This window comes from Drosophila nasuta, chromosome 2L (assembly GCF_023558535.2).
Source record: "Drosophila nasuta strain 15112-1781.00 chromosome 2L, ASM2355853v1, whole genome shotgun sequence".
Lineage (NCBI taxonomy): Eukaryota > Metazoa > Arthropoda > Insecta > Diptera > Drosophilidae > Drosophila > Drosophila nasuta.
In genome coordinates, this window is record NC_083455.1 from 15,990,879 (window position 1) to 16,018,651 (window position 27,773).

Here is a 27,773-nt window from a genome sequence, read left to right on the forward strand (position 1 = left end):
AAATAAACAATAAAACAAAAATTTAATAAGTGATGACTGTCATTTTGCTGGATGTCGCAGCTGTATTGTCATTTTTAATAATGCCCCGTTTCCACAGCACCAAAAATTTCGGTTCTCAGTTCTTCCCGTTCAGTTCGAATATTACGTTCGCCCCATGATAGCCCATAATAGCCTATTTCCACTGCACCCAAAACCTCGGTTTTCTTTGGTTTTTTTCCGTTCAGGCCGAATGTTACGTTCGCCCCATGTAAAAACCCATAAGAAAAAACTCAGTTTTTCTACGTTCGCGAGCTACATGAAAGTATCGATAACAAACGTGGGAATATCGAACACACTTTTTAGGTAATCACGCGATATATTATCGATGTCAGACCGAGCTCACCACTCAACAAACAGCTGATAATTAAGTGCGCCAAGGTATGAATATAGAAATAAAAAAATGTATTATATTTTTTAGAAACAAATCTCCAGCAATCTCATGGAGTAGCATTCACGAGAAAACACTTAGAACTAAACCTAATTCTTGCAGATAAGATTTGATTGATTGCAAAATCATGAGCTATTTAGCCGGCGAGCCAGTGCCGCCGGGTTTCGAGCATGAAATCGGTCGCACAGCTGTCATCCAGAAGCAGATTGAATCCTTTAACGATGGCCCCTTAATTGGCACCGAATACATTGTGGAGCTGCATGAAAACGGTCAGATACGTCCCGATTATTTCTGTGTGCTGTGCAATACGTGCAACGATGTGCGCTCCATCTTCATACACTGGACCTCGGTGACGCATCGCACTAACTATTTGCGAACCCACTATCAAAAGGCCTTCGACCTGCTTCAACAGATGCGTCGCTCCTCTTCGAATTCCCCAGAACAAGTGCTGAAGATCACCACAAAACTTGTGCAGATCATAGAGCAACAGCATGGCCGCAGCACTCAGATCCTGGCCATTGATGGCGACTATTTTCGTCGCTATCGCGCCAAGATTTGTGCCCAGGTGCGTGATAAATCCCATTACGATGAATGCTCTGGACCTGATTTCATCAAAGAGATGCGTCAGTTTATTAGCGACACAAAGCCACCAATGGAATCACAGTCGATTGTTTTGGATGCAATCTCCAGCGACGATGATGAAGTGTATTTTACGCCCACGACGCCACAGCAACAACAGCAACAGAATGTGAAGAAGTCACGCAAGAAACAGGAGGAGCAACAGCCAGCATATCGTGCCGTGATAACGGCGTCAACAGTTGTACCAACAGCAGGAGCATTGACAACAACTGCTGGTCTTAAGGCGTTGCCCACACCTAAGGAGCTGTCAATGCAGGCCTCACAGATTGCCCAGGAGCGCTACAAATGGGAGAAGTTTCGTTGTGTGCTCGAAAGGCAGCTGAAAGAATTGCGCGATGTGAACGAAACTTATGAAACGAGTCCGGAGAAGCATCCCGACTATTCAGTGGAATGGAAACAATTTTGGAATCGCCGCTATAAGCAGCTGCAGGAGGAAAAGAAATGTGATCCGAATAGCTATGACTATAAACCCGAATGGATTAGCTACTGGAAAGATCGACGCGTTGAACTCTTCAATACCGCTGTCAATAAGATCAAGAAGGAGCTGCAAGAGAAATTCCAGCTAGGCGATGAGGACGAAGACAACACCAAGTTGTTGATGGAACGCTACAAGATACGCGTGAGTAGTCCAAAAGCTGGCAATGCCAATGCAGCCACCACAACAGGCTCACAAGCTGCCACAACGCTTGGTGTGCGTCGCAAACCCAACTATCGTTCGTCAAGTAATCGTGCCGGCAACGGCTGCATGTCCAGCGAGTCCATCATTGACATAAGCGACGATGAACAGGCGCCGTCAGGGCCATCGGCCACACGACCGCACCGTCGACCGCCCTATGGACGCAGTTTGTCACGCTCCGAGTCACCGAAACGTGACCGGCGCTTGGGCCGGGGACGCTCCCGATCACGTTCACCGATGGCGTCGCGACGACTCTCGCGTTCCCGTTCACGTACGCCGTACAGCCGAAGTCGCGACATATCGCAAAGTTCACGCGGCCACGATGATTACGATCGTGATCGTGAACGTGATGATTATTATAGGAATAGGGATAGGGATAGATCGGCTAGCTATTCGCGTTCACGCAATTATGATGAGCCAATGGAGACATTTCGTGTGCTCGACTCGCGTCTATATCCCGAATATAGCGGACAACGCAAAGATTCACCCGCATCGACAACAGCAGCCGTTGCAACTGCATCCAGCAAGGAGGTTGAGGAAGAGCCCGATGGTCGCATTACAGTGGTCACCGTACTGCGAATGCTCTCCGCACTCGAGGATCATTTGGGCAGCTTGGGACCGAAGGCGCTTAATATGCTGAGCAAAGCGCTGGCCATGGAGAAGATTAAACCGAATGCGGCCGATGATTTACTGCTGAATGAGGACAATTGTGTGTTCATGGAGACGATCAAGGAGAAGCTGAAGGGCATACTCATTGCCCAAGTGCTCGATGATCCGCAAAAAGTGCGCGTTGTGAAAAAATTAATCAGCAACATTGCCACCGTCATCTTTCAAGTCACATCCAATGGTAAGTTGAACAGCATTCGAACTCGCACAGTTTTCAGGTTCCACTTTAATCAGAAGATAGAAGGTAAGTATTTAAAGTTGAAATGGGAATTGTCGGGAAACTGTTTTGAAAATGGTGTTCCTCGATTTCGATTTGTAGTGTCGCGTTGCCTATTCCGCTCACCTATATGTGGCTATATTTAATAGAACAGTCGGGAACACATTTCTATCGGAAATACTTCGTCGTACGGTTTTCATTTCGTGTGAGAAAAGTTGAGAATGTTTTTAAATATCTATTCTTATTTCTTGGTGAGATTTGGAACATTTTTTTTTATTTCTGGAAACAGTTTTTAAAATTTCATAATAAAACTGTGATCTAAAGTTAAGAGTTAAGCTTTTTATTAATCTTTATTTCAGAATTAATAAATTCATAATAAAGCAAATATTTAGAATAAAACGGATTGCCCAAATATTTCGCAATTTTCTTCTCTTCTAAAGTGAATATAAAGCACTAACACCACGTAACCAACAACTTATCACATTTTGTAATATATGAAGCAAATGATTTTTTAATTGTTAGCCGTACTTTCAGCAAAAAATATATAAAGTGAAATTCAAATCTCTTAGATTTGTTGATTCGTTAACTTCAAACATTTATTAAATTTAATAATGATTTGGTTACGGGATCGAGAAAACAAAAGGGGAAAATGTTAAGGTATAGTTAAATGGTTCATTCCCTTGTAAAAACCGTTTGTAATTTTTGTATATTCTAGTTAGAGCATAATGTCGATAATTGCACATTTAAAAAAAGATTGCAGGGATATGTGTAATAGGAATTTTAATGAAAAATATGATATTTTATTTTTGTTAATACGAATAACTTAATAACGATTAAGCAGTAAACTATAACCTTATAAAATCGAGATGCTGTTGTGCACTTAACTGCCATTTTTATGACAACGAAACTCGATTATTCAATATTTGTTTAAGTTAAATTTAATCGTTTTTTTTTCAAAATTTGTTGCTTCTAAATGAATTCAATAATCCTATTTTTGCACTTAAGTGCAATGCACTTAAATTAAATTTATAATTTACATCACATTTTGTTTCTCAATGTGAAGTGTAAAAATTCAATGTAAAACAATTTAAATTTTACATAAAATCTTGTTTGGCGATTATCTCAGATGTGCAATTAAATGTGATGGCACTTATCGAAATTATGCTGTACACTTAATTTCCGTATGTGTAACAACAATTGTTGAATGCAACATTTAGCATAATTAGCTGACCGCGCGAATCAAATTGAATTAATGACGCCTTTTTACTCGGCTCCCCCCAAAACGCTTTTGTTTGCAGATGTGAAGGAGACGGGCGCCCAAGCGGATGTCAGCAGCCATAGCGGCGACCTGGCCAAGAAGAGTTTGAAGGACTATCAGCTGCCCTATGACAGACAATTGGTGTCCTCGAAGCTGGCAAATGCACTGATTGTGAACGGTGTGGACGATATGAGTGTCGATGATATGAATCGTTTGCTACACTTCTTCACGCTGCTGGCAAAGACGCATCAAACACGCCGTCAAACGGATCGCAGTCTCAATAGCGGCTTGAATTTTAGCGAAGCTGTCGCACGCTTGGGTTTGAAAACGTCGCTCGATTCGGAGGCAATTTGCAATCAGGATGACATTAATTTGAAAGTTCTGATCCAAGAGGTGCAAAATCATTTTGCTGTAAAGGACAACAGTAACGACCAGCTGCAGCATCATCCACAACAACAACAACAGCAGCAGCAACAGAACTGTGTTAACGAATCCAGCAATGGAATGGATTTATTGTCCGATTCCGATTTGCAAACATTGCTGCAGAATTTCAAATTTCTGTCGAACGAGGAGCAAGTGCATCTGGTCAGTCATCTGCGTAAGCTGGAGGTCTTGGAGCCGGCGCGTGTCGAGCGTTTGCGCAAATTCGTGAATATGGCCGAGCTGAGCAGCGATGGCGAATCCTGCAGTGATTATCTATTGCGTGTCGTGGCCAATGTGAGACCCGGTGCTGCCTCTGCGACTACAGCAAACTCCTTGGACACAATGCAACGCAAGAGCAGCGACCAGCAGCTGGGAACAACAGCAGCAGCAGCAACAACACCTGCTAGCAAGTTACCGATGCGCAATTTTACACTAGATGAAGATGACGAAGATGATGATTACGAATTTGGTGATCTGATCAAGAAGGCCAACGAAACGCATGCCAATGGCACAACGTCCACGTTGCTCAGCGGTAACAACAGCAACACCGATAACTCTAACAACATCGGCAGCAACAACAACAAGACATCGACAAGCGGCAGCAATCAAATTGGTGGATTGCCGTCGACAGCGAATGCCTTGACTTTTAAGCCGACGACGTCGGCAAAGATATCGCTCAAGGATACCGAAAATATCATTGCCAATCTGATGGGCACACTGACCAACAACAGCAGCCATGGGGCAAACAAGTCACAACAGCAGCAGCAGCAACAACAACAGCTGTCACAGCAATCATTTGGGGGCAATAAGCGTCTTTGTTTTCCAGGTGGACGTTTCTATGACTTTGCTAGCGATCAGCAACAGTCGTTATCTCCTACCAGCAATCCTGCCAATTCGTATCAAAACATGCAACAGCAGCAACAACAACTGCCCGGTGGTTACAACATGAACAATTTCAATGCCTATGGACAGCAGCAAATTAATCCCTGGGCCAATAATGGAGCATACAACAACATGCCACAGCAGCAGAACTACATGCCACAACAGCAACAGCAGCAGAACTACCTGCCACAGCAACCGCCTTACACCAATAACAACAACAGCGGCAACAACATGTTTGGCGGACATCACTAATACTTAACTTGTATTATTTATTTTAATATCTTTTTTTTTGCATAAATACAAAAGTATTGTTAGGTTTTTTTTCTAGCCGCAACTGGAACTGAATAAGCTATATAACTGTGTTTGATATTGAGTGAAATAAATGTTTGAATTTTTAATAAAGAACAGCAGCATTACTATAAACTATATATATTTAGTATATTGTATTTATATTGTTGCCTTGGAACAACTTTTCAGCTACAGTAAGGCAATTGCATAAAGTCTAACGGGTGCTTCTTAATGATCATGCCAATCTTCAGCTGCAACAGTTGATGCAAAGATTCCCCGCTATGTTTGTAGATCCATTTACTGGCAACGTAATCGTAACGCTTTAGTGCGCTTGTCGGCGAATTGAGCCAATCTGTTGGGCGTCCAACGATTCATCACAAAAGCAAATTGCAATATTATATTCATTGGGATTGTATCCAATGATTTCCATAGCGACCCTGAGCAGATTAGAACAGCAATTTATTGACAATAACTAAAAAAAAAACAGAAAGAATGTGTGTTTGATTAACGTATTTATTTTACATTATTATTATTTACAAAATAATAGTTACAAAATCATAATATTAACAAAATAAAAATATTTACAAATTCATAATATTTTCAAAATTATAATATTAACAAAATAGAAATATATAATTTGTAATATTAAGACTAATCTTTATTTAATCCTCGTTTTTCCATTGCCTTGATTAATCGCTCCATTAATTGGAGATGAGCGTTGCCAAGGCGCTCAAGAATATCGGTTCGCCTGTTTGCGTCCTTGACCCAGAGACGCTCGAATTCAGTCATTTGTCGGCCTTTTCGTCTCTTTTTAGCTGGCGGCCCAGCTGAACCACACGGTTCGAATGATTCGGATTCAGAGGATTCTGGGATTACGGTAGAATCCTCAGAATACGAATCACTCGAGTCGCTCAGTTCAGAAATAGACGGCATGAATCTTGCCACTTCCCTTCATCGGGATCTAAAAATAACAGTTTAAGACTTACTATTGAAGGTTGAGGGCTTTGAAATCATAGCTTACCCATGCTGTCGAGGACGTATTCTTCCAAATGTAAGTGCTTTTCCGCTGATAAAATTCCTCTGCACCTTGGCAAAATGGTGCCACTGCGATGGACCTCGCTTCTTAATCTCATTTCTTTTTCATAAATAAACACAAGTCATTGGTGTATTTCAATGTATTTTAATTGTATAACTTACTTATATTTTTTGGTCAAATTGTTCAACTTGGTCTTGACGTCCTTCCACTCCACATTGAAGCCTGCCGCCAAAAACTTCTCACACATACGTTTATATATGTGTGTGTTTTTTTTGGGCAGACCTCAATGTCGACAAATTCTCCTCCCATAACTCAAACAACATAGCCTCGTGGAAGGCACTCCACGATATTGCCGGCTTGCGAATTTTTTGGCTCATCTAAAAAATAAGAGATTTGCTTTAAAAAGCAAAATCCATTTTCATTATTTCTACTTTCATACCTTGGCGCTGTTTGTCGATTGGTGAGCTTTTTTACCCTACTTCGATTTTTCTGTGTTAGTTATCGATAATTTCATGTAGCTCGTGAAGGTAGAATTCATAGCCCATTTCCATTGCACCCAAAACCTCGGTTTTTTCCGTTAAGGTCGAATGTTACGTTCGCCACATGTAAAAACCTATAAGAAAAAAACTCGGCTTTTCTTCGTTTGCGAGCTACATGAAAGTATCGAAACGTAGGAATATCGAACACACTTTTTAGGTAATCACGCGATTTTTTTCTTATCGATATGTGACGCCAAACTTGCGGGCTATCTTGACGTACATGGTAAATCAGCCTGAAAGTATGCAAAGTATTCGACGTTGCCAGCTGGTTTTAAATGTTGTCATTCACACTGTACGCTAGCAAGCGTCAGCTGTTTGTCAAACGAGAGGAAGACGAGAGCGCACCGTTGTTTTTTTAGTCTGGTCGAAACAAAAATTTATAAAAAAAAAAAAGTATTTGAGAGCAGACTACATCAAAAAATCCATTTGTATAAAGTAAAAAACTAACTATATCTGGTTACACTATAGAGCATGGCTCACGCTACATCGCAGGTAAGTGCTTTGAGAAGCGATAGGTGTTCCATCGATCCTCGTTTCTGTGACGCAATAGTTGTAAATTCATGGCAAACAACATTCTTCCTCGTTTTGTTTTTGTGATCTGTGCAGGGCGTCAAGTTGCTGAATGGCTTCAAGGCTCCCAGTCGCTTTGAGAAGGGTCTTGGTGCCCAGTTGCCCGATGCCTACAAGAAGTTCTGGCGCGAGTGGAAGCTGACGAAGCCTGCCGCCGTGCATTACATACCTAAAGAACGAGAATGGGAACGCGATGAAGTGACGCATGCGATTAAGCCAGTTCAGAGCATACCCCTGCCACTCATCGATCCACCTGAGTCGCATCAGGGTATTTGGGGTGGTGAGGCGGTCATTAAAGGCTTTCAGAAGCGTCAACAGACCAAACGTCGTGTCCCGCATTTTTGGGTGCCAACATTGCAGCGTTCTGTAGTGCACAGCCTGGTACTGAACGAGTATATGTCAGTGGTGGTGACGCAGCGTACGTTGGAACAAATCCACGAATGTCATGGCTTTGATCATTATCTGCTCAAGAATTTGGCATGCGATCTGCGTTCAACTCTGGCACTGAGACTGAAGCGTGAAATCCTAAAGGCGCTGCAAAGCGGTTGCCCAGCTCTGGCAGCTGAACCTAAACTACAATCGGAGGTGCTTAAGGAATATAGTCCGTATCTGGAATCGTACACAAGCGAAGAGATTGACTGGTACGGACATAGCTACCTCGAGGCCATTCGCAAGCTGCAGAATCAATTGCGTGCGGCGGAACAAGTTGTACCTCATAAGGTCGAGTTTCGCAGCAAGCTGATTGAACAGCTGCGCGAGGCAGGTATCAAAGAGGCGGGCAAACTGGAGACAAAGGAGGCGCAGCCAAGTGCCGAGCACAAGGATGCGGACATCGAAGCACTGACAAAGCTGTAAGTAGCATTTTTTGTCCACAAATCACCCTAATAACGTTGCCGTTTTTGTTGTTGCAGTGAATCGTCGACCTCATCTTCCAGTTGGTTGTCCAAGATCAATCCGTTTGGCAAGAAGGAAACGTAGTGCACCCACGTTGACGCTTCTTTATACTGGTTATGTATATGTTGGAACTTCAAAAACACAATAAATGCAAATGGATGTCTCTCCACACTTACGAAAAATTATTTAAAAACTCTTCATTTATTATTTTATGTTAATTGAATCATCATTTATTGCATGTGTGTTTAGTTAGTTAAGTTAAAAAGACTACAAAATAACATGGAAAGTTTTAAGGAGATACCACACACAATGTCGACAAAAACAAAAAAAGGAATGATTGCAAATCCCGTCGTATCCTACAAAATCCTATATGTATATAATTATAGTATATATTGTATAAATATTGTGCCAAAAGTTATGTCGTCATCTTCGCCCCTTATGCAATGGGATTCTTTTTCATCAACTCAATGTCAGCATCCATCATATCGCTAACTAGCTGCAGGAAACTAACCTTTGGTTGCCAGTTTAACTCTCGTCTAGCTTTTGATGCGTCGCCCAGCAACAGATCCACTTCAGTGGGTCGGAAATACTTTGGATTAATGCGCACCCGCACAATATCCGAGTTGCGCTCGACGCCTACTTCCTCCACGCCCTTGCCACGCCACACAATCTCACGACCAATGTGCTTGAAGGCTGCCTCCACAAATTCACGCACACTATGCGTCTCCCCGGTGGCAATCACATAGTCCGCTGGGGTATCGCGTTGTAACATCATCCACATTGCTTCCACATAGTCGGCAGCATGGCCCCAATCGCGCTTCGAGTCCAGATTGCCTAACTCAAAGTATTCCATTTGGTTAAGTAAGATTTTGGCCACCGATCGTGTTATTTTGCGTGTCACAAAGTTTTCGCCACGTCGCGGACTCTCATGGTTGAAAAGGATGCCGTTGCAAGCAAACATATTGTAGGCCTCTCGATAATTGATGACGATCCAGAAGCCATACATCTTGGCACAAGCTGGCAAAGATGACAAAATCGTTTATTCATAAAATGTTAGTTGATTTTAGTAGACTAAAAGATACTCAGTTATCTCTAGGTTGTTTTAAATTGACTACAAATGAATTATAAGTTTTGTTTCTTTCTATGAGGTAATGGTGCTCCATTCCAGTATCTATTCATTGTAAAAAAAAAAATGTAATCTATTTTCCCAGAATTGCTTACCGTAAGGCGAACGTGGATAGAACGGCGTCTGTTCGTTTTGAGGCGTCTCCACTACCTTGCCATACAATTCTGACGTGGAAGCTTGATAAAATTTCACAGACTTCTCCATACCACAAGTGCGTATGGCGTCCAGGATGCGCAGAGTGCCAACGGCATCCACTTCCGCCGTGTATTCACTTAAATCGAACGAGACTTTCACATGCGATTGTGCGGCCAAGTTATAGATCTCGGTGGGCTTCACCATATTGATGATCTTGACCAAACTGCTACTATCCGTCATGTCTCCATAGTGCAGCTTCATTTTACCGCCTTTGTGTGCGGCAGGATCGGCGTATAAATGCTCAATGCGTGTCGTGTTGAAGGTGCTGGCTCGCCGTATAATGCCGTGCACCTCGTAGTCCTTTTTGAGCAGTAGCTCAGCGAGATATGAACCATCCTGCAAGGCAACGTAAACAACTTTAATAACACGTAAGCGTTAAGCATAATGTGCATCGACAGCTGATAAGAAACACAAGCCGGCTATGACTCATGAGATTAGGATTTTCAAGCAAAAACCAACCACCCACCTGCCCTGTTATGCCCGTTATCAGCGCCACTTTGTCTCGTGATTTGCTGCCCACATCGCCTCCTTCTCCTCCTGCTCCAATGCCATTTAAATCCTTTGTGTTGCTGTTGTGATTACTGTTGTTGTTCGCTAGACGCGCTTGTTTGCTACCACTGGCATCGTCGTTTGTGGACATGTTAATTAAATGCGCTACGCTGTAATACTATTTTACTTTATTGATAGGCCGTTTTGTGTGTTTTTTTTGATGCCAACGTTGTATAAACAACTTTTTTCTTTCTTCTCTTCAATCAACTGTGTAGCGGGAAAAGTTGCCACCCGCATGAAAACTATAATGTTGTTGATAAGGTAACGCACGCCAAAGAATGCCGCTTTGTCGGCAACATGCCGTGCATACGTCACAGATGAGTGAGCTCTCTAGTGCACCTACCTTGTATAAGCGCTGATTCATGACTGTGGCGGTTTGCATTGAGTTGATCTGGCAACGTTCTCCTCAACTCGACACGGAGAGAAATACACAAAACGCAGGGAGACCAGTTGAATTGAAGTTTTAATTGTTTATTAAAAAATAAGAGTAGACAAAATGATGGTGAGTATAAGCATAATTAATTAATAATAATTAATGGTTGTAAGCAGGCAGTAAAATTCATCATTTAAGGAGAGTAAAACAAAGAACTCGCTGCTTATCAGTAAAATGGGCGTAATTAGAATGTGTATATGATAAATTTTTTAATTGCATTGTTTGCAATTTAGGACGGTATGGATGAGTCAAGCAGCCCCTTGGCGAACAATGGCACCATGGAAATCTCATCTCCAAATCCATTAGCACCGACAACAACAACAAATGGCAGCGGAACAGCAACTTCGCCAGACAGCTCATCATCAGCCCCAGCGACGCCAGCGGCATTGGGAGAAAATGCGCTGCATGTGGAGATCTCAGATGCGTTGAGTGAGAAGGAGAAGGTCAAGTTCACGGTCCACACACGCACAACGCTGCCTGGGTTCTCGAAGAAGGACAACAATGTGGTGCGACAACATGAGGAATTTGTTTGGCTGCACGATCGCATCGAAGAGAACGAAGACTATGCTGGTTATATTGTAAGTGGCCCATTATAAATAATTATCATGATTATTAAAAATTAACAATCAATTGTAGATTCCGCCATGTCCCCCGCGTCCGGACTTTGATGCATCGCGCGAGAAATTGCAGCGCTTAGGCGAAGGAGAGGGAAACATGACCAAAGAGGAATTCAAAAAAATGAAATCGGAATTGGAAGCGTAAGTTACAAAATAGCAAATAATAATTTAACATCTTGAAGGGGTGCATTATTATTGATTTTTAGTTTTTCCTTTAAAGTTACCCAAATGTTTTGTGTTTGCTTTTATGCAATTATTTTAATATATTTTTATTACTCTGGCTTACAGCGAGTATTTGGCAACGTTCAAAAAAACCGTTGCCATGCATGAAGTATTCTTGCGTCGACTTGCCAGTCATCCAGTGTTTCGCATCGATAATCATCTGAAGGTATTCCTGGAATACGATCAGGATTTGTGCGCTAAACCACGCAAGAAGATGGCCATTTTTGGTGGCTTTGTGAAGTCGCTGGGCAAAACAACAGATGAAATACTGTTGAGCGCTACAGTGCGTGATGTCAATGATTTCTTTGAGAATGAATTGCAGTTCCTTACTGAGTACCATGGTCATTTGCGTGAGGCTGCCTCACGCACTGAGAAGATGACACAGCGTCACAAAGATGTGGGAGACTCACATCAAAAGATATCAAATGCCTTGACACAGCTCTCAACAACTGAGAAGGGCAACGTCGAAACATTTGTGGCTAAGGCTGCTGAAGTATTTGAACGCATCAAGGTAGGTCAATGAATTTGACAATATCAAATGTTCGCTAATTGCCCAATAAAATTTACAGAATCTGGAGACACGTGTGGCCAGCGATCAGGATCTGAAACTGGGCGATACTCTGCGCTATTATCAACGTGACAGCGATGCAGCGAAGGCGTTATTGATTCGCCGCCTTCGCTGCTTGGCAGCCTATGAGACGGCCAATCGCAACTTGGAGAAGGCGCGATCCAAGAACAAAGATGTACATGCGGTAAAGCTTATTAGGATAGAGAGTAGCTGCATTTAATATTTCAATTTGATTTTGATTCTCTTATGCTCACGGTGCTTGGCAGCAAATTCTAATCCAATATCTTCATGCAGACAATAACTCTAAAAAGTCTAACATACATATGTCCGTTAATTGAACAAAATTCATTAGAGTTATTGCCTACTAGGATCTAAGACTTCGGTGCGCCGAGGATTACTTTTTTGCTTTTGTATTATCTATTTCTGATTTCATAAAATGGAATGGATGATGTGGCATTTATTTAATTCGAATTTCCAACCACTTTTCACAACTTCACATTGCTCTTTCTCTCGCATTTCTCTCTCTCTATCGTTGTGTCTCTTCTGTGCGTTTGTGGTTGTTCTTGTCTTCCGCTGAGCAGCCTTTGGAGGTGCAAGAGGTATTTGGCATTTATGGTTAACATTAAATTGGTCATCTTAGCATCTAGTATTGTGGAATCTCTTAATCCCAAAACAATCACAAAATACTTGTAGTTAAACGAGTTGCAATTGTCGCATGTTAAACACAAATATTCTTAGCATGCCTTTGCTATGTCTTGACTCGATTTTGTGCAGAAATGTATACTAATTTATGGTTATATTATTCAGGCTGAAACTGCACAGGCGGAGGCTTGCGAGAAGTTCGAATCTATGTCCGCTTGCGGAAAGGAGGAGCTGATTGGCTTCCGCAATCGACGTGTTGCTGCCTTTAAAAAGAGGTAAGAACTTTGAAGTATTTTAAGCACTTTGATTAATAACATTATTCATTTTGCAGTCTCGTTGAGCTCTCGGAGCTGGAGATTAAGCATGCCAAAAACCAATACGACTATTTGCGCCAATCGCTTTTGGCCCTCAAGGAAATTGCCTGAGAAAGCGAGGATGTTGTTGATGTTGACTTGGTATTATCGCCTGCACCTTGTTTACATACCATATGTTAGCCAAGCGCCCCCAAGGAGTAAATCAATTTGGTTATTGCTAAGCAAACAGTTTTATTATCATTACTAATCTACAAAATATCATTTATATATACAAACATATGAGCTATCGCATCGCATTTGTATTTTATACGCATGCAGTTTATGATTACCGAATATGAATTTGTTTGTGAAACAAATCGCTTATAATGTATACATTGTATAACGTGCATTCCTTTATCCAAACTTTACTATTGTACAAGCATTGCAAAATATATAAAATGGAAAAACTATATACAAACAAGCTGATTGAAAGTTGTCAATAAATTGTGGAACACAGCTCTGTTGCTAATGCCATTTGTTGTCAGGACAACTAGCAACAAGTAACGCTCTCAAAATTTATTTACATACCAACCGTATAGATTCTTAATTTAAATTTTCGTTGCATTTTAACTAGTTTTATATAGTGTATATATAGTTGTAATTTTCGATTTAAATAGTTGTGAAATCATGGATGAGTTTGGTTGCTTCGATGCCAAGAAGCCGGCAGGACCTCGTTTGCCGGATTGGCGTACATCAACCTATCGCGGACATCGACACATTACGGACACACGGCAGGGCAATAAACTGAGTGCTCCAGTCGAGTGCACCAACAAAGGTGTCTATGTCCGTGATAAGTTGATGCACGACAAGCAGCTCTCCGAAGTGGCTGACAATTATACGTGGAAGGTGAGCAGCTCACTCAATTAGTGTTCTTGTATTCTTACTAATACTCTTTCCTTATTGCAGTACTGTGATCCGTTTATCTTACGGAATCCCTCGCTCAACATGAAGACGCAGTTTATGAAGCGCTTCGAGGAGGGCAACTTGCGTTTTGTTAAGCGAAAAATCAAACCAATGACCAGCGTCAGCCAGGACACTTATACGCACACTGAGCTGCCGTTTGAAGCCGATCCACTGCCCATACATATGCCCACACCGGTGGAGACCACCAAAGTCATCATCGATCGCTCGAAGCCAAGTTATACAAAGTATTTGGACCCAGGCGCAACTACATACAATCTGTCCTATGTGCACATGTCACCGCAGGATGTGCAGGCCAGCGTTGCTGTTCATGACAACATTACTTTTTGGAACTGGTCACAGCATGCGCCTGCTGTGGTTCCGGTTGCGCGTGAAGCGGATGAGATAATGTGCGATGAGACTGCCGCTAAGGATTGCACTAAACGTCGCTTGGAGTATCAGTGTCAGATCGCACGTGTGCCGCACACTGGCTTGATCACCGAGGTGCAGGCCAACTATTTGGATCCCAAGTTGAACAAGGAGTACATCGAGTACGATACGACGGATGTGAAGCCTCTGTTGGTTCACGAGACAGTGACGCCATTTGCTACACTTAGCGAGTATGATGTCTATGGCTCTGGGCAACCAGTTATTAAATATGTTTAGAATATTCGATTAAAAAGTGCAATTCAATATTTAATATTATCTTTTATCACATACATATCACAAATTTTTTATTTGAACACTGTGAAGCTATGTGGTAACAGATGATAGATGGAGGTGACCAGCACCTCGTCGTCATCATTGAATGCGGGCAACTTGCTGCTCACCTCCGGTGCCTGGCCAATGTAGATGGGTATATCCGTTTTGGCAAACTCATTGATGAACTGCCGACAAACGCCGCATGGTGTGGTGAAGCCAGACTCATGATAGGCAACCACGGCGCCAGCATCGTAGCACTTGAAACCCTCACTGATGCCCTTCACCAGAGCTGTGCGTTCGGCACAGCTGCCGGGTGTCAAGGCAACATTCTCAATGTTGCAGCCGGTGAAGACGCGACCACATTTGGTGCGAAAGGCGGCGCCCACCTTGAACTTGCTATACGGCGCATAGGCATTGCACCTGGCATTCAAAGCATCCTCCAGTAGCTCCCGACCGCAGTTGTCTACCAAAAATAAAGAATTATTAGAAAAATAAAATACATGTGTATATTTTGTTCAGCCATTAACCTAGATCAGCAAAACGTATGGTATACTCTGGTAATTTGATGGGATGCGGAAGCTTGAGTGATTCCGTTATGGAATATCGTCCATCTTGGGGTCCTTGACGCTTGTCCACTTCAGTCTGCAGTTCTTGCAGCTGTTCCATGTAGTTCATCAATCTCTTGTATGTTTTGCGCTTAGACACCTCCTTCTGGAGATCATCCAGGCATTTTATGCATTTTTTTCAGTTCTTTACGCTTTTGTAGCATTTTTCTAAAATTAACTTATAATTTTTCAGCTCGTCTAGCTTGTGTGCCTAAACAAAAATAAACAATAAATCAATGCAGATCAAGATGTATTTGTGCCCAACATATTCATTTTTTATTGACAACAAACTAATCGACTGCTGTGCGCTCATCATATCTGATTAATATATGATTTACTCAGTCCATCGGGTCATTAATCCAGTCACCAACAAATAGATTAGATTTTCCCTGTTGCAGTAATGTGATAAGCTTTGATAACACACTTTAACAAAAATGAATAATGAAAATACAAATAATTTCCATTTCATTTGCGGGAGTTATTCGTTGAGTTACTGTAACTTAAGTTTCCAACCCAGATAAGAATCCATTATATATAGCAACATGCACTTTAAAGGGCTGCATCATAATTCTCGGAAATTTGAGAAATGTTATTGATTGCACAAGTCCAGAGTATACGAAGATAGCGATTCAGACTACAGCATTCGTATGATTAATAATAGCTTGCATTTTTCACATGTGAAATTCGAAAAATCCACTTTTAACGATTACATAACAGTCTATTTCATAATTTCAAAAAGAAAACCATTTTGTTAGCTAGTGTAGTAGATTGTTTTTTTTAATATTTGTAGTTGGTCACTGTAATACACAAAACATATAATGACAGCTATGGAAAAACCTTGAAATTCTTGTTTGTCGTCCTAATACGTGTGGAAACTGTTTGGCAATAGATTAAATATGGATGTGCAGAGCACAGGATCATCATCGACAAACGGCTCCGTCGGCGAACGCTCCTCGATGGCTCTGGCTATATAGATGGGTACATCGGTGTTGCCCGCAAACTCGCGTATAAACTGCCGACAGACGCCACACGGTGAGGTGAACACATCGGGTGCATAAGCTACAACAGCGCCTGTGGAGAATTTTTGATAACCCTCACTAACGGCCTTGGTAAGGGCGGTACGTTCAGCACAAGCTGTTGGTGTAAAGGCGGCATTCTCAACGTTGCAACCGTTAAAGATTATATCGCTGGGTGTGGCACGAAAGGCGGCGCCAACCTTAAAATTAGAATAGGGCGTGTAGGCGCGCTGGCGCACAGCATGAGCACTCAACAGCAGCTCCTTGACAGTTGCATCTGCGTGGTAAACGTGGCAAAATAATGATTGTGTATATTTATTTTGGTTAGTAGACATACCCAGGGAACCGTAGTTGGCGACCGTTTCTTTAATTTCGGGCTGTGCAAAGCCTTTGAGCAGATGCGTCATATTTCAAATATATTGAACTAACTAATCCAATCCAGTAGCGAAGAATATGTTGTTATTTATAATCAAGAACGTGAATGCGAATAGAAAAAAATTGTGCGTGCGGTTCCGTGTGTTGCTGCCCCGAGCGTCCAACGGCAAATGGACAGTATTTGCTGACGGTCAGTTGTGGGCTCGACTATATAGACCTTATATTATGTGGCAAAAATAAACATTGGTCGAGAGCAGAGCGCCGCAATTCGGCTAGCAGCTGTGTGACGACTGTGGCTGATAACGCTTCCGCTCAAAAAAAAGAGCGTCAAATATAATGAAAATAGACATAGGAGACTAACAATTACATACAAATATACGTATATGTTTTGTAGTATGTACACATGACAACAAATCGGGGGTTGTTTAACAGAGTTGGCCAACATCGAAATGGGGTATTCACACAGTTAATTGTATATTGCACATTATGGTTGTTGTTCTTGTTGTTGTTGTTGTTGTTGCTGCTGCTGCTGCTTATTTGCCATTGTGAAACGTGAAACCATTTGGCAGCAACTGCAACACACTGGTGCATAGCACACGCAAAGGCAAGTTACTCGGCCTGGCGGCATACAGCGGAATGTCCTTGCCAGCTGTGACGAACTCGGCCAAAAACTGGCGGCAGACGCCGCAGGGTGTTGTGAAGCCGGTGTCCTGCTGGGCAACCACGGCGCAGGCCACAAAATCCCGCTTGCCTTCGCTGCAACAACAATGTAAAAATAAAGATGATAAGCAAGAATTAAAAATTAAAAAAGTGGTTTGCGGTATTTTGCATACATTTTATATATTATTTCATTTCAAATTTAATAAAAGTAAATAAATAAAATTATTTATTCCGCTCTTTGTGATTATTGACTAAAATTTGGTTAAAAGCAAAAAAATATTAAATTCTGATCTCAAAATAAATGAATATCAATTATTATTTAATTTTTTTTTTCAGTTTTGTTTTGCTCAAAAATATATATGTTAGACTAAAGGTAATTAAATTACTTAAAATACATCATTATTGGGAGTAAAATAGATAATAATTCCATTTAATTTTTATAATAATCATTATAATAGGTAAAGGTAGTGGCCCATCAAGGACTCTGCTTACCTGATGGCCTTCACCGCCGCCGTTCTCTCGGCGCAGATGCTGGCAGCGTAGGCGCCATTTTCGATGTTGCAGCCTGTGTAGATGGCGCCATCGCTGGTGCGTAGAGCAGCGCCCACTGCAAAATTGCTGTACGGACAATATGCATTATTTCTAGCCTCGTTGGCGGCTCTAATCAGCTCTTGTATGGATGAATCTGCAAAGCAATCTATTTAAAACGACATGTAACGGCATTATTTATTGTCGTTCGCTTACCCAAAGTGTCAAACTCACGGACATTTGTTTCATCTCTTGCTCCATTTATAAATACCTGCGTCATTGCTCTATTTTCTAAAACCGTCTAATTGTGTCGCTCGCTTGCTATTAGCACATAGAAGTTGTGTACGATTTGACCTCTGTAAGGTGGCTTTGCGCAAAACGAATGCAATCATTATCAATCGACCTTCGAATCCCCAATATAACCGTTGAGCGTTATAAACGCAGCAGCTGCCGTTTATGTGACGTCATTGTTTTCGCAATTCACGCAGTGAGTTCTACTCGCTTTTTCCGTTATAGGAAAGAGCAACTGTAATGCCAAACAGCTGTTTGCAGAGACATTTTAGAAGTTATCGATATGTGCGTGTATCGATAGACCATCAGTTTGTAAACAAAAAAAGTGGCATGTATGTGTGAGATTTTCCTCCAACGTTGTTATCTAGTTATAATCTGATAAATCGGAAAAATTTGGAGTAGACGCATATTGTGTGATTTAGTGAGTCGTTGTGCTAGTTGCGGTTTGTCTTACCCTTCCATTTAATATGTCGTCGTCAACATCCAGAAATCAACAGCAGCAACCACATCAAGAACAATCATCAACGGAGGACGTCGATGTTGAGATGGGTTCTAGAGGAGATTGTGTGCGTGAACGGCTGCCACCCATTGACTTTGACTTGGATCATTATCCCTACTGCATTGTGTGGACACCCATACCGGTGTTAACCTGGATATTGCCATTCATTGGACACATGGGCATCTGCATGGCCAATGGTGTCATACGTGACTTTGCAGGTCCCTATGTAGTCACCGAGGATAACATGGCCTTTGGGCGTCCCACACGTTACTTACGCCTGCATCCTAAGTACGTTCAGGGCGGATCCGATGCCTGGGACGAGGGTGTATCCAAAGCATCCGTTCTATATGGCACACGCATGCACAATTTGTTTTGTGACAATTGTCATTCACATGTGGCGACAGCGCTCTGTAATATGCATTATAAGGACAGCAGTAGGTGGAACATGATAATTTTGTGCTTTTGGATGTTTGCATGCGGTCGATTTGTGGGCATTTATGGCTTTGTTAAAACCTGGCTGCCGTTCGCAATCCTGCTAACAGCTGTCATTCTATTGGCCGTATACTTTTAATCTTATTGCTATTTCGACTAATTAAAAACAATTATTATCAAACTTCAATGTGTGAACATGATTAATGTTTATTTCTACGTAGATAAGTATGGTTTGTTGTTGTGAGTGTTTGTTTAATAGAAGGAAACGATTAGTACGTTGAGTCACGTTTGTTTTGGGTTTTTTGAGGTTTATGTTGGTCTCTCTTTATTGTTCAAGAGCGCGCGTTACTTCGTCGGCAACAGCGAGTAGCTTGCGCCACTGAGAAGCAGACAGCGATATACCCTTCTTGCCGGGCAGCACTTTGCCATCTTTTTCATAGTGTTCGCGTATGTCAACCATCTTCCGACCACGAAATTCGTTAATGCGCACCTGGCGCATACCCTCTAGTGTCCAGTTGGTTGCGCCTTCGCCATCAGCAGAAGCGGAGTCGCCACCATTTGATTTGGCGCCTTCCTTGGCTTTCTTACTTGGAGGCGGAACATTGCGCTGCAAATCGACCTTCATTAGTATCAATTGTGGCACCAAAATTGTATGCTACTTACATCGTCTGGTCCACTATCGCTGTCGGATGAAGAACTTTGTTTTTTCTTGCTGATTCTTGGCATTTTTTCTTATTCTGTGCAAAATGGCGCAAACTTAAAGTTATTTTATTGGGCACCGGTAAAGGAGTGTAACCAGATACAAAAATACTAAAATATTCGTTAAAACGACTATGGCATATACCAAATTTCAAATTGCAAAAACAAGTTTTTTTTACCAATTAGTGAATAAAATCCCAACGATAGCCAGCTGATATATCGATTAATGCTTAGACGATATATTTTTGTTACTTTTGTTCAACAAAGGAAAATCATTTACTTCATATTACAAAAATTGTTACAATTAATTGCGGAACCTAATAATTAAAGACCTAAAAGCTACAATGTGTGTACATTATTTATTACTAGAAATCCGTATAACGCTGACGCAGGCTCTGGCGCTTAGCAACGTGATGCATCTGCAATAAATATACAGAGAATATTTAGCAATAGCTACGTAAAACACATTTTTATAAATGAAAGTTTAGCTTACTAAACGTTGCTGACGCCGCTCACGATTCTGCTCGTAAAGCTTTAAGAGCGTTGGACACATGCACCGAATGAACTCCTCCGATTCCCAAGATAATCCCCCTTGATTCTCAAATCGCAATAGAAATTCAACCTGTGAAATTATAGAATATTATTACCTATATAAATAACTCATTATGACATTATACTTGCCTTGCCCGCCTTAGTTTCCTTGCCTAAAATGCGTTCAATGCCATTTTCTGGTTTACAATTCTTATAAAAATCTATTTCACTGTCCTCGTCATCATTGTCCTCATGATGTTCATCTTCGTCCCCCTCGATCATCTTCTCCTGTTCAAGTTGTGACGCCTCCTTTGTATTCAATTCGCCATTTTGCTCGGCGCGTCGCACGAATGTTAACGGATGCTGCTTTAAGTAATCTTCCGCCTCGGCAATTGTCTTGGCCAAATTGAATTCCTCTTCCTCCTCCTCTTCATCTTCTGCAGCTTCATTTTCTCCTCCGTCCGCATTTTGCTCATCTTCCGTCACATCCATTTCCATGCCATCACAGCCCAGATTGGCGCCATCACCACCATGGTTTTGTGACGATTTCCATTTCTTTTTCACACGATTGTTGCCGCCATCGCTTTCCTTAGCATCCGGATGGAAATGTACTTTCTTTAACCGATCTCCACTTGGTTCTTCCTCTTGCACCTCCTCCTGTTCGTTGCTTGATGCTGATGCTGTGGTCACCTCATCGCTGCCAGTTTCCTCAGCCAGCTTTGTTTCTTTGAGGTTCTGCGATATTAGTTTTACTTTCGTTTCAAAGGCAGCACTTGCTGCTGTTGTTGTTGCTGTTGTCGTTATGTTGTTGTTCTTATTATTATTAGCTTTTGCACTTTCGCCACCTGGCGTTGATGGCCCATCTTGATCTTCCTCTTGCTGCACTGTAGCGGAATCTCTGCTGCAATTGTCGGGCTCCGTTGTTATGTTCGTTGCTGTTGTTGTTGTTGCTGTGGTCTCGACCATGACGCACTTGCGTTGCATTGATTTGTCCAGGGAATCACTGCCACCAGAGTCATCGTTGGACTTGGTATCCATGTGTGGTTGGCAGGCAGGTGGCAGGCAAAGCGCGTCCTAACAAAAAAAATTTTTGTACAGCAAAATAACAAATCAGTTAAGTGAGGAGCAATCTCTGATAATTGCCATTCCGATAGAAGATGAGACTTCGATATTTCACATATATTATCAAAACATGGTGGTGCTGTCAACTTACTTTATAATCATCGATAGGTATTATTTTTGAGGTAAACCATGCGAAGTTTTTTGTGACAAAAAAACCTTTTAAGAAAGAAATGACATATTTTAAGTGACTTCTAGATTTTTAAATAATCCGTAGAAATGGTGTATCAGATGCACACATTTTTTTTTTGCATTACGTTCACATTACAGTACTGGTTCCAAGCGAAAAGGAATCGATTAAAAAACCAATCGAATCCAGTTTAACTTGGCGGTCTGATTAGCATTGCTGATTTTTTTATAAATTGTATAATAGTTTTAAAATTGTAAAAATATAAAAAAGTGTTGTTTTATAGTGTTCCATATAATTGTGCATTCGCATTAACCAATTTCGTGCGCATTTTCCGAAAATGTAAGTTTTAATAATGTTTGTCTCGGGTAGAGCCATTTTTTCGCGCGTCAACTAACCGCGTCGTTTTCCAAGTAGATTTTTCTGCAGATGAATTTTTTTCAAGTAAATTTTTTTTATATTTTCTTAAGTTTGCAATTAAGTAAAGTGAAAGTGTATTAAAGGCAAGTGTAATAAGTGAAAGTGCTATTTGTTGCTTATTCACGCGCCCATAAAGTGTGATTTGTTTTTAAAAATTTTTTCTTTGGTGTGTGTGTAGTTTATATTTGTTCCTTATTCACGCGTCTATAAAGCGCGTAAATTCAGCATTTGATTTCCTTTTTTTATATGTGAATGTGTAGTTGCTATGGGCAAGTGTTTTTAAGTGTATTAAGTGCAAGTGTATTTAGTGTACGTTTATAAAAATCATCATTGCATATTCGCTGTCGCCTTGCCCATTGGAGCACTCTTTTGCAACGGTAAGTCTTTTTTCTGCTTCGGCAGCCATTTTTCTTGTTGGTATATTAAGTATATTTGAATAACGCATTAAATACCCGTGTTTAAAAAATTAGTAGCTGGAAATTTAGGAAACGAAGTCAGTTCCAATTGGAAAATGATTCAACTAATTTAAAAGTACGCATTCTTTATTTAAGCTGGTTTATTTTTTTTTTTAATATTGAGGCATTTTTTTTATTGAATATTATTATAATAAAGTCATTGTCAGACTCGTCAAACCTTAGTTTCTTTCTAAGCCAGTCACTTTTTGTTAGTTTAGCATGATCCACATCGAGGTCCGCCGCAACAGCCGCGATATGGCGGACAGCAAGGGGAACAGCTTGTGCGGCAACATGGGCTCGCTGCACATCCTGTCCAACAATTAAAACAGAAATTTGTGCACTGAATCGAGGCGGGCGAACCGCAGCAGCCACCTGGATAACAACACATTGCGAGGGCTTACGGAAAAAGGTTAAACGGTTCAAAACAAAAAACGGAATAATTTATTATACTCTTCTAATTTTGTGCTTTGTGTGTTCGCACTTGTTGCCTGGAACTGCTATTGGAATTTATTATTATTCAACAATTATGAGTTTCTCGAATATTAAATTTACCTAAAGCTCCGATAGATTTAAAATATTGGCAAACAAATTTTTAAGTGTTTACACTACAAATACTAAAACAGGAATGAATTGTTGTACAGTGACTGAATGAATATTTACGTTTGAATAATGCGTCGCTTGCTTAAAATTAGAAATTGGTGCTTTTAAAGCTTCTTTAAGTGAAATAGTAACGGTTCTATTTGGTATTGAAAGTTCTTATACGTATAAGATATCTCTTATACTTACGCTTCGCTTGGTCACAATAAAGTTCTTATATACGACAACGAAAAATCTCTTATATTTTTTTCATTGCCTGAGCACAATGAAGTTCTTATACGAACAATCGTATAAGAATATTCGTATGCGAATGTGTCGCTCTGAAACAAATTCTTATACAAATAATACTTGAAGAATTAAATCTCTTATACAAAAATAGTTTGATGGCACAGTGAGATATGCTAAGTTGAATACCCAGCAATAACAATGTTGTTTCATGGTAATATTCATCAGTTCTTTGATGCATTTTTAAACTCTTGAAACATATAGAATATATAAAATTTAATTTATCTGTTTTTTTGGGTATGTCTGGAATAATTTGCCTATTATCAAAAATTCTACCCTTAAGAAAAAACACATTTGCTGATAATTACAAAGTTTTTTAATTGAGAAAATATGCTTTATTTGAATACATCAATTTCTGTGTGACCATTGCGTGCAATGATCACAATTTAGTACAGTTTCTTATTTCCCATTTCTCATTAGTTAAATTAATAGTTTTTGTTTCCGTTTTGGTTGTTCTTCTAAAATCTGAGCCAAACTAGTTTGTTGATGTTTTTGATTATTGTTGTTCTTTTGTTTAGTCAAATGCAATTGTAATACATATGCAATTAGTTGAATTACAAAGGTCAAAGGGCAGAGAAGCTGTAAAAGTCTAAATGCAAATTGTTGTGTATTTTTTTACATTTTATTATTTGATTTTTTTTTTGCAGTTGTTGTATTAACAATTTTTTGTTTCTTTTGTACATTTTCATTGTTTAAATTTATGCCGTAAATGTGTATGTGTGTGTGTGTGTGTGTATATATTTATATGTACACCAATACATATGTGCGAAGTAAACAAAAACTAAGTTATTTACATTATTTACTGTTATAGACTATTTAAATGTATAGTATGTATATAGATAGATATATTATATATATGTAGATACATGCGTATGTATATGTATTTGTATATGTATATGTATATCAAAGGCGGTTGCGGTTGAATATCATAATTCAATTAAGTTTCTGTATACATCATTTCATTATGATCTTCATCATTATTTGTTTGTTGCTGTATTTTCTTCTTTTTTTTTTTTGCTTGTCTGCTTGTTTCTTGGTTTTATTATTTTAAACTATTTAAATATGGCCCCGCTATTCCACATGTGTGTTCTTTTCTTTTGCTTACAGTTTATGATAACATTTTATTCGCAGCTACACTCTGCTACAAAAGTAAGAAACAATAAACAATCAGAAAAAAAACAATTGATTTTAAAACAAAAGCCATTTAATGCATAATTAAACTATAACTACAAGTTAATTACTTAATTACTTAAATAACAATGTGCGCTGTTGCTGTTTTCTTATTTTCATTTTTTTGTTTGTTTGTTGTACAAAAATTATATATTTTTGCAAATATTGCAAATTATTATACAGATTTCATTTCCATTTTTTTTTTAAATCAATTCTACACATATTTCTTGCATTTCTCTTCTTTAAATTTAGTTTATATATATTCATTTTTTTGTTTGTTTAATAATAATCACAGTTCCCATTCAAAAACAAATTGTTTGTTGCAAGACAAAATTTGGAATTTGTTTTTCTTTTTTCTCTCTTCTTAAGTTTTGATTTCTATGAAACTTTCTTTTTTGTGTGGTCAGATTAACTAGAGTTTAAACCGATTTTGTTTTGTTTTGTTTTTTTTTTAAATATATATATATATAGTTTTGATTCATTTTTATGTTGCTTACGTGGTAAAAATATAAATTAAAGAGTAAAAGATACTTTTGCACCGCTCCAAAAATGAAATAAGATATTAGTATTTAAGGATAACAAGAATTAACAGCTGATATTCGCATCGATATCCACTGGTTAGAAACTTAATTTAACTTAACTTTAACGTTACAATTGAAAGTGCAGGAACATGTTTCAACTGTGTGTGTGTGTGTGTGTGTGTGTGTGTGTGTGTTAGTAACAATTAAATAATAATAATTGGTGCTTAAACAACAAAATAAAATACTTGCTAACTGTTTACCCCAACAAAACAACAAAACAAATTAACAATGTCGCAAAAAAATACAAATTAACATAAATTGTAATTAACTTTAGTTGATTATTCTAAATAGATATAGTCGCCTTTACTTTCTGTATATGACTTTGCCCGTCTTGGCATTGACCAGTATCATTTTGTCCGTCGTTGTCTCCACTGCATTTGGTGATGTGGCAGGCTCTGCGATTGCTGTCGCTGTCGATGTCGATGTTGCATTGCCCCTCAAGCTGCGACGTCGCAGCCGATCGCTAATGTTCTCGCCACGCTGTGTGGCCGTTGATTCCTCCTCTGGCGATGGCTTCACACTCAGCTCGCCATCGGTTTTGTAGAGTATCAGCTTGGTGCAAGGTTTCTTTGCCTCCGGCTGTTCCTTTTTCTCCTCCACCTCGTTCTCCTCCTCCTCGTCAGCTTCTTGTGGATGTTGCACATTCGCATTTGCCACATTGTCCTCGTTGTTGTTGTGCTCCGGCTGCTTGGCTTCCGCTGCCTCAAGCTGCTCTGCCTCCGGCTCTTGTTCCACACTAATCTCCAGCTTGTCGTAGCACGTGTAGAACTCCACGGATTTGAGTTTCTCGCTGGCATTAAAGTGCACAGCGGTGTGTTCCTCCAACTCCGCCTCATCCAACGCATTGTAATCGCAGTGAGCACATTGTTGTGCCTCCTCATCGGGTGCATTGATGCACGCATGCTTCTGCAGATGCTGCTGCAGTAGCTCATGCTGCTCCGTCTCGAAGGGACAATGCTGGCAGCGTTGTGGCGCCGGCGCCGATTGTGGCATGTCCACGGAGCCCGCCTCGCTGCTGCAACCATCGGCAGCCAGATCACTGGTGGCCACCGATGCGCTTGTCGAGGGCGTCGAGCTGCTCTGACGCTCCTCATCCTCCTCGGCCTCTTGGGCCTTCGGTGGTGTTTGCTCCCGCACAATTGCGCCGCCCGACTCGAGTTGCTTCTTCAGCAGCGAATTCTGGCTATCGAAATTAGTCGTGGTTGTCGTCGATTGACGCAACAGTTGAGCGCCCAGCTCATTGTCCACCACCCAAATGGTTTCGGGACCGGAGATTTGCAGCAATTTGGGTGCCGGATACATGACATCCTCTTTGCAATTTCTGTACAATTCCTGGCACTTTTCCTGGTAGTGCGACATGTGGACCGCTCGATGCAGTTGCAGCAAAGTTTCAGCGCTGGCGCGATACTCGCAATAGGCACAAATGTGCACCTCATCCGACTCGAGTTCGTTGGGCGCATGCTCAGCCAGATGCTGCTCCAGCTCCAGCTTTGCGTTCCGCTCATCGTTGTGATGCTTTTGCGCAAAGCGCGCCGGACACCGAGGACAATAGCTGATAAGCTTGTATTGATATTCCGGCGGCAATTCGGTTGTGGCCTGTTCCTCCTCCAGCTGCAACTGACTCAAATCGATGGCCAGCGGCAGCTGTGGCATCTGTTTGGTTGCCGCTGCACGTTGCAACGCCATGGTGAAGTCCAGACACACGGAATTGCCTGAGGCTGCTGCTGTGGCAGTTGTGGCTGCTCCGAGTTGTTGCTGATGCACGCTGCGCATGTGGCTGCTGAGATGTTGCTTCTTGGCGCAGACGAAAGTGCACAGGCGACACTCGTATTGCGTCGGTTTGTGCAACGAGACGTGATAGTTCATCTGGGATTTGCTCTCCGAGATGTACGGACACACCGGGCACTTTTGTTGCTTGGACTTTGTGTTGTTGTTGTTGCTGGGCAACTCTTGTTGATTGTGGATTGCAGTGGCAACAGTTGCTGCTGCCGTTGTTGCTGTTGCTGTGGATGACGATGGGAGACGCGTGATTTCAATTTGATCATTCTGCTGCAGTTGCAACAACTCTTCGACGCTGCCGCTGCTAACCGCTGCTTTGCAGGCCGCAGCCCAATATGCGGCAGCTGCCTGAATGTCCTGTTGTGTGGTGGCCGCATTTACCACAGCTGCAGCGCTGGCCGAGAGTGGCGAATGCAACAATTGCTCCAACTGTTTGCTGCTCAACAAGGCGCCGATGTTGTTGCTTGATTTGTTGCTGTTGTTGTTGTTATTACTGTAGTTGTTGTTGTTGTTGTTGGTGGTGGTGAGGAGATGGGATTGGGACTCGTTGGTGGCGCCAGCGCCCTGTGGACGGTAAATGGGCGGGGCATTGCTGCCAGAGCTACGCTCAAGGGTCTCGATCCGAATATCCCCGGAATGCTTTAAGCGACAATGCCGCTGTGAGAAAAAGAGAAAGAAAATACATTTTCTATTAGCATGCAGTCTTTATTTATATTGTCTATGTATTGATGTGTGCATGTATGTGTGTATGTGGTTGTGTGTGTGTGTGTGTTGGGGGGGAA

General features: G+C 41.0%; 13 protein-coding genes across 23 annotated transcripts in view; 5 read left to right on the top strand and 8 right to left on the bottom strand.

The window, feature by feature from the left end:
- The first annotated feature begins 334 nt into the window (after positions 1-334).
- Positions 335-5,594, top strand: LOC132793227 (uncharacterized protein CG7065-like). Of its 2 annotated transcripts, XM_060802972.1 has the most exons (3): positions 335-417; positions 530-2,589; positions 3,924-5,594. In XM_060802972.1, the coding sequence occupies exons 2-3, from the start codon at positions 555-557 to the stop codon at positions 5,438-5,440; spliced, it is 3,552 nt and encodes a 1,183-aa protein (XP_060658955.1). In that variant the 5' UTR covers positions 335-417; positions 530-554; the 3' UTR covers positions 5,441-5,594. The 2 variants fall into 2 exon arrangements, with proteins under 2 accessions (XP_060658955.1, XP_060658964.1); XM_060802981.1 differs by lacking the exon at positions 335-417 and having other exon boundaries at positions 442-2,589.
- A 1,784-nt stretch (positions 5,595-7,378) lies between these two features.
- On the top strand, positions 7,379-8,708 carry LOC132788956 (large ribosomal subunit protein bL28m). Its single transcript, XM_060796656.1, has 3 exons — positions 7,379-7,543; positions 7,658-8,472; positions 8,533-8,708. Exons 1-3 carry the CDS (start codon positions 7,523-7,525, stop codon positions 8,597-8,599), a joined length of 903 nt encoding a protein of 300 aa, XP_060652639.1. The 5' UTR covers positions 7,379-7,522; the 3' UTR covers positions 8,600-8,708.
- A 48-nt stretch (positions 8,709-8,756) lies between these two features.
- On the bottom strand, positions 8,757-10,635 carry LOC132788938 (GDP-mannose 4,6 dehydratase). The gene is made up of 3 exons (XM_060796633.1): positions 10,303-10,635; positions 9,737-10,172; positions 8,757-9,532 (listed from the first exon to the last, which is right to left on the bottom strand). Exons 1-3 carry the CDS (start codon positions 10,474-10,476, stop codon positions 8,952-8,954), a joined length of 1,191 nt encoding a protein of 396 aa, XP_060652616.1. The 5' UTR covers positions 10,477-10,635; the 3' UTR covers positions 8,757-8,951.
- Positions 10,636-10,762: 127 nt separating this feature from the next.
- LOC132788924 (sorting nexin-32) lies at positions 10,763-13,612 on the top strand. 2 transcript variants are annotated; one of them, XM_060796612.1, is made up of 8 exons: positions 10,763-10,887; positions 11,052-11,396; positions 11,455-11,576; positions 11,724-12,168; positions 12,227-12,409; positions 12,807-12,824; positions 13,033-13,142; positions 13,199-13,612. In XM_060796612.1, exons 1-8 carry the CDS (start codon positions 10,882-10,884, stop codon positions 13,290-13,292), a joined length of 1,323 nt encoding a protein of 440 aa, XP_060652595.1. In that variant the 5' UTR covers positions 10,763-10,881; the 3' UTR covers positions 13,293-13,612. The 2 variants fall into 2 exon arrangements, with proteins under 2 accessions (XP_060652595.1, XP_060652604.1); XM_060796621.1 differs by lacking the exon at positions 12,807-12,824 and having other exon boundaries at positions 13,199-13,610.
- An 80-nt stretch (positions 13,613-13,692) lies between these two features.
- LOC132788964 (uncharacterized) lies at positions 13,693-14,802 on the top strand. Its single transcript, XM_060796668.1, has 2 exons — positions 13,693-14,066; positions 14,127-14,802. The coding sequence occupies exons 1-2, from the start codon at positions 13,848-13,850 to the stop codon at positions 14,784-14,786; spliced, it is 879 nt and encodes a 292-aa protein (XP_060652651.1). The 5' UTR covers positions 13,693-13,847; the 3' UTR covers positions 14,787-14,802.
- LOC132788984 (cytidine deaminase) lies at positions 14,791-15,650 on the bottom strand. The gene is made up of 2 exons (XM_060796703.1): positions 15,350-15,650; positions 14,791-15,285 (listed from the first exon to the last, which is right to left on the bottom strand). The coding sequence occupies exons 1-2, from the start codon at positions 15,495-15,497 to the stop codon at positions 14,855-14,857; spliced, it is 579 nt and encodes a 192-aa protein (XP_060652686.1). The 5' UTR covers positions 15,498-15,650; the 3' UTR covers positions 14,791-14,854.
- Positions 15,651-15,752: 102 nt separating this feature from the next.
- On the bottom strand, positions 15,753-16,919 carry LOC132788993 (cytidine deaminase-like). Its single transcript, XM_060796714.1, has 2 exons — positions 16,781-16,919; positions 15,753-16,720 (listed from the first exon to the last, which is right to left on the bottom strand). Exons 1-2 carry the CDS (start codon positions 16,848-16,850, stop codon positions 16,287-16,289), a joined length of 504 nt encoding a protein of 167 aa, XP_060652697.1. The 5' UTR covers positions 16,851-16,919; the 3' UTR covers positions 15,753-16,286.
- A 413-nt stretch (positions 16,920-17,332) lies between these two features.
- Positions 17,333-18,497, bottom strand: LOC132789003 (cytidine deaminase). Its single transcript, XM_060796727.1, has 3 exons — positions 18,223-18,497; positions 17,971-18,163; positions 17,333-17,574 (listed from the first exon to the last, which is right to left on the bottom strand). The coding sequence occupies exons 1-3, from the start codon at positions 18,284-18,286 to the stop codon at positions 17,352-17,354; spliced, it is 480 nt and encodes a 159-aa protein (XP_060652710.1). The 5' UTR covers positions 18,287-18,497; the 3' UTR covers positions 17,333-17,351.
- A 99-nt stretch (positions 18,498-18,596) lies between these two features.
- On the top strand, positions 18,597-19,414 carry LOC132788972 (transmembrane protein 222). Of its 2 annotated transcripts, XM_060796690.1 has the most exons (2): positions 18,598-18,718; positions 18,785-19,414. In XM_060796690.1, the coding sequence occupies exon 2, from the start codon at positions 18,843-18,845 to the stop codon at positions 19,365-19,367; it is 525 nt and encodes a 174-aa protein (XP_060652673.1). In that variant the 5' UTR covers positions 18,598-18,718; positions 18,785-18,842; the 3' UTR covers positions 19,368-19,414. The 2 variants fall into 2 exon arrangements, with proteins under 2 accessions (XP_060652664.1, XP_060652673.1); XM_060796681.1 differs by having other exon boundaries at positions 18,597-19,414.
- LOC132789008 (RNA polymerase II transcriptional coactivator) lies at positions 19,411-20,045 on the bottom strand. Its single transcript, XM_060796741.1, has 2 exons — positions 19,892-20,045; positions 19,411-19,835 (listed from the first exon to the last, which is right to left on the bottom strand). Exons 1-2 carry the CDS (start codon positions 19,952-19,954, stop codon positions 19,554-19,556), a joined length of 345 nt encoding a protein of 114 aa, XP_060652724.1. The 5' UTR covers positions 19,955-20,045; the 3' UTR covers positions 19,411-19,553.
- Positions 20,046-20,167: 122 nt separating this feature from the next.
- On the bottom strand, positions 20,168-21,628 carry LOC132788947 (myb-like protein X). The gene is made up of 3 exons (XM_060796644.1): positions 20,609-21,628; positions 20,421-20,549; positions 20,168-20,346 (listed from the first exon to the last, which is right to left on the bottom strand). Exons 1-3 carry the CDS (start codon positions 21,494-21,496, stop codon positions 20,293-20,295), a joined length of 1,071 nt encoding a protein of 356 aa, XP_060652627.1. The 5' UTR covers positions 21,497-21,628; the 3' UTR covers positions 20,168-20,292.
- Positions 21,629-22,648: 1,020 nt separating this feature from the next.
- LOC132789026 (male-specific sperm protein Mst84Dd) lies at positions 22,649-23,235 on the bottom strand. Of its 2 annotated transcripts, none has more exons than XM_060796769.1 (2): positions 23,132-23,235; positions 22,649-23,073 (listed from the first exon to the last, which is right to left on the bottom strand). In XM_060796769.1, the coding sequence occupies exon 2, from the start codon at positions 22,965-22,967 to the stop codon at positions 22,794-22,796; it is 174 nt and encodes a 57-aa protein (XP_060652752.1). In that variant the 5' UTR covers positions 22,968-23,073; positions 23,132-23,235; the 3' UTR covers positions 22,649-22,793. The 2 variants fall into 2 exon arrangements, with proteins under 2 accessions (XP_060652752.1, XP_060652744.1); XM_060796761.1 differs by having other exon boundaries at positions 22,649-23,076.
- Positions 23,236-24,457: 1,222 nt separating this feature from the next.
- Positions 24,458-27,773, bottom strand: part of LOC132788886 (uncharacterized) — a 48,504-nt gene continuing 45,188 nt past the window's right edge. For 6 of the 7 annotated variants that reach the window (XM_060796566.1, XM_060796550.1, XM_060796600.1 and 3 more), the window contains exon 7: positions 24,458-27,648. In XM_060796566.1, coding sequence (XP_060652549.1) covers positions 25,516-27,648 — 2,133 coding nt within the window. In that variant the 3' untranslated portion in view covers positions 24,458-25,515. The remainder of the gene's footprint in view (positions 27,649-27,773) is intronic. The other variant, XM_060796591.1, reaches the window with a different exon arrangement.